Source organism: Etheostoma cragini, chromosome 8, assembly GCF_013103735.1.
Source record: "Etheostoma cragini isolate CJK2018 chromosome 8, CSU_Ecrag_1.0, whole genome shotgun sequence".
Taxonomy (NCBI): Eukaryota; Metazoa; Chordata; class Actinopteri; order Perciformes; family Percidae; genus Etheostoma; species Etheostoma cragini.
The window spans coordinates 1,039,959-1,041,612 of NC_048414.1; the positions used below are offsets into that span (position 1 = coordinate 1,039,959).

The 1,654-nt window shown below is 37.7% G+C and overlaps 1 protein-coding gene across 1 annotated transcript in view; it reads left to right on the forward strand.

Moving 5' to 3' along the window:
- The window catches only part of LOC117948991 (troponin T, fast skeletal muscle isoforms-like), a 12,600-nt gene that overhangs the window by 6,727 nt on the left and 4,219 nt on the right, over positions 1-1,654 (forward strand). Inside the window, exons 8-9 of the mRNA XM_034878963.1 lie at positions 9-167; positions 483-675. Of these exons, the coding sequence (XP_034734854.1) occupies positions 9-167; positions 483-675 (352 nt within the window). The remainder of the gene's footprint in view (positions 1-8; positions 168-482; positions 676-1,654) is intronic.

Consider the following 1,654-nt stretch of genomic DNA (forward strand, 5'->3'; position numbering starts at 1 on the left):
TGTGTGTGTGTGTGCGTGCCTGTGTGTCTGTGTGTGCGTGTGTGTGTGTGTGTGTGTGTAGTATAACGTGTGTGATGATGTGTCTGCAGGAGAAGCGTCGTGCCGAGAGAGCCGAGCAGCAGAGGATCCGCTCCGAGAAGGAGAAGGAGCGCCAGGCCAAACGAGAGGTCATTATTATTATTATTAGTAGTAGTAGTATTATTAGTAATATTATTATTATTAAAGATTCAGTTGACAGTATTTACACTTTACACTTTATATTTCTTTTTTTAATGAATTAATGTGTTAAAAAAAGTCATTTTAATATAAAAGTGCCACATTCTCATTTATTTTTCAATGTTTGTTCACACTATTCGTTAAGTCGCGTCTCAGTTTGCATCTATTTAGCACTTCTTTATTTTTTTTTTAAATTCATCTTTGATGCTTGCTGTGTTGCCGTGGCGACGGAGAGAAACTCACTCTGATTGGTTTGTGTGGACCAGGAGGAGAGGCGGATCCGGGAGGAGAGAGACCAGAGCAAGAAGGCAGATGAGGAGGCGAAGAAGAAGTCCGCTCTGTCCAGCATGGGCTCCAACTACAGCAGCCACCTGCAGAAGGTACACACACACACACACACACACACACACACACACACACACACACACACACACACAAACAGCTGTCTGCAGCGCTGTGGTCCCGCCTTCTTTTAGCATTATGATAATGACACATTTAAATAGCAGCAAGACGCAATTACAGGTTCAAATCCCGTGTTCGGCCATCAGTTGGAAGCTGGTCAGTGATATCTGGGAATATTTGGGAATTATGACCAGAAACGATGGAGATGGAGGAGACTGCACACATGACGAGCCTATAAATTTAGGCTAACCCTCTTGTTGTCTTCCCGTCAAAATCAACACTATTGTTGACGCTTTTTATCGATGTTTTTAACTTTTTCTTGTTTTTTTTTCCAATTTTTTCAACCCTTTTGATGCTTTCTTTTGAGTTTTGGTCACTTTTTTGACGTTTTCAACACTACGTAACACTAACTTATTAACTTTAGTTTTACAGTTATTTTTGGACTTTATGGTCAATAAACCTCATTTATAGGAAATTATACCTAATGTTTGAGTTAGAAAAGCAGAAATTAGCAATTATTGAGACTAAAATTAAAGGAATGGATGTTGATGATAATCACAGACTGGAATATGTCAACTTTTACTCAATACTATTTCAAAAACACTTCCATTTGTTTTACAATGCTATAAAATTGAATAAGATGCCAAAAAATTAATGAAAGTAGAGATTTGTACTTGGCAAAGAGCGTTGGGTGGAATCAATCATGTTATTTTGGGGAATTAAAAAGAACATTGATATAGGACAACATGAGGACAACATGAGGACAACATGAAGACAACATGAAGACAACATGAAGACAACATGAGGGTTAAATTAAGAGACATAAAACAAGAGAAGACACCCATACAATTACTAGGGTAACTAGATCTCAACAAATTTAATAACTTAAGTTACGTGTTGACATTTTATGCCAACACGTAAATACAAGTATGTCCAGATTATACTTAAGTACTAGAAACAAAAGAACATGTAAATGTCCTCAGTTGCATTTCTCAGCTACTTTCCCTCCAGATGCAGATGTGAACACATGTGTTAC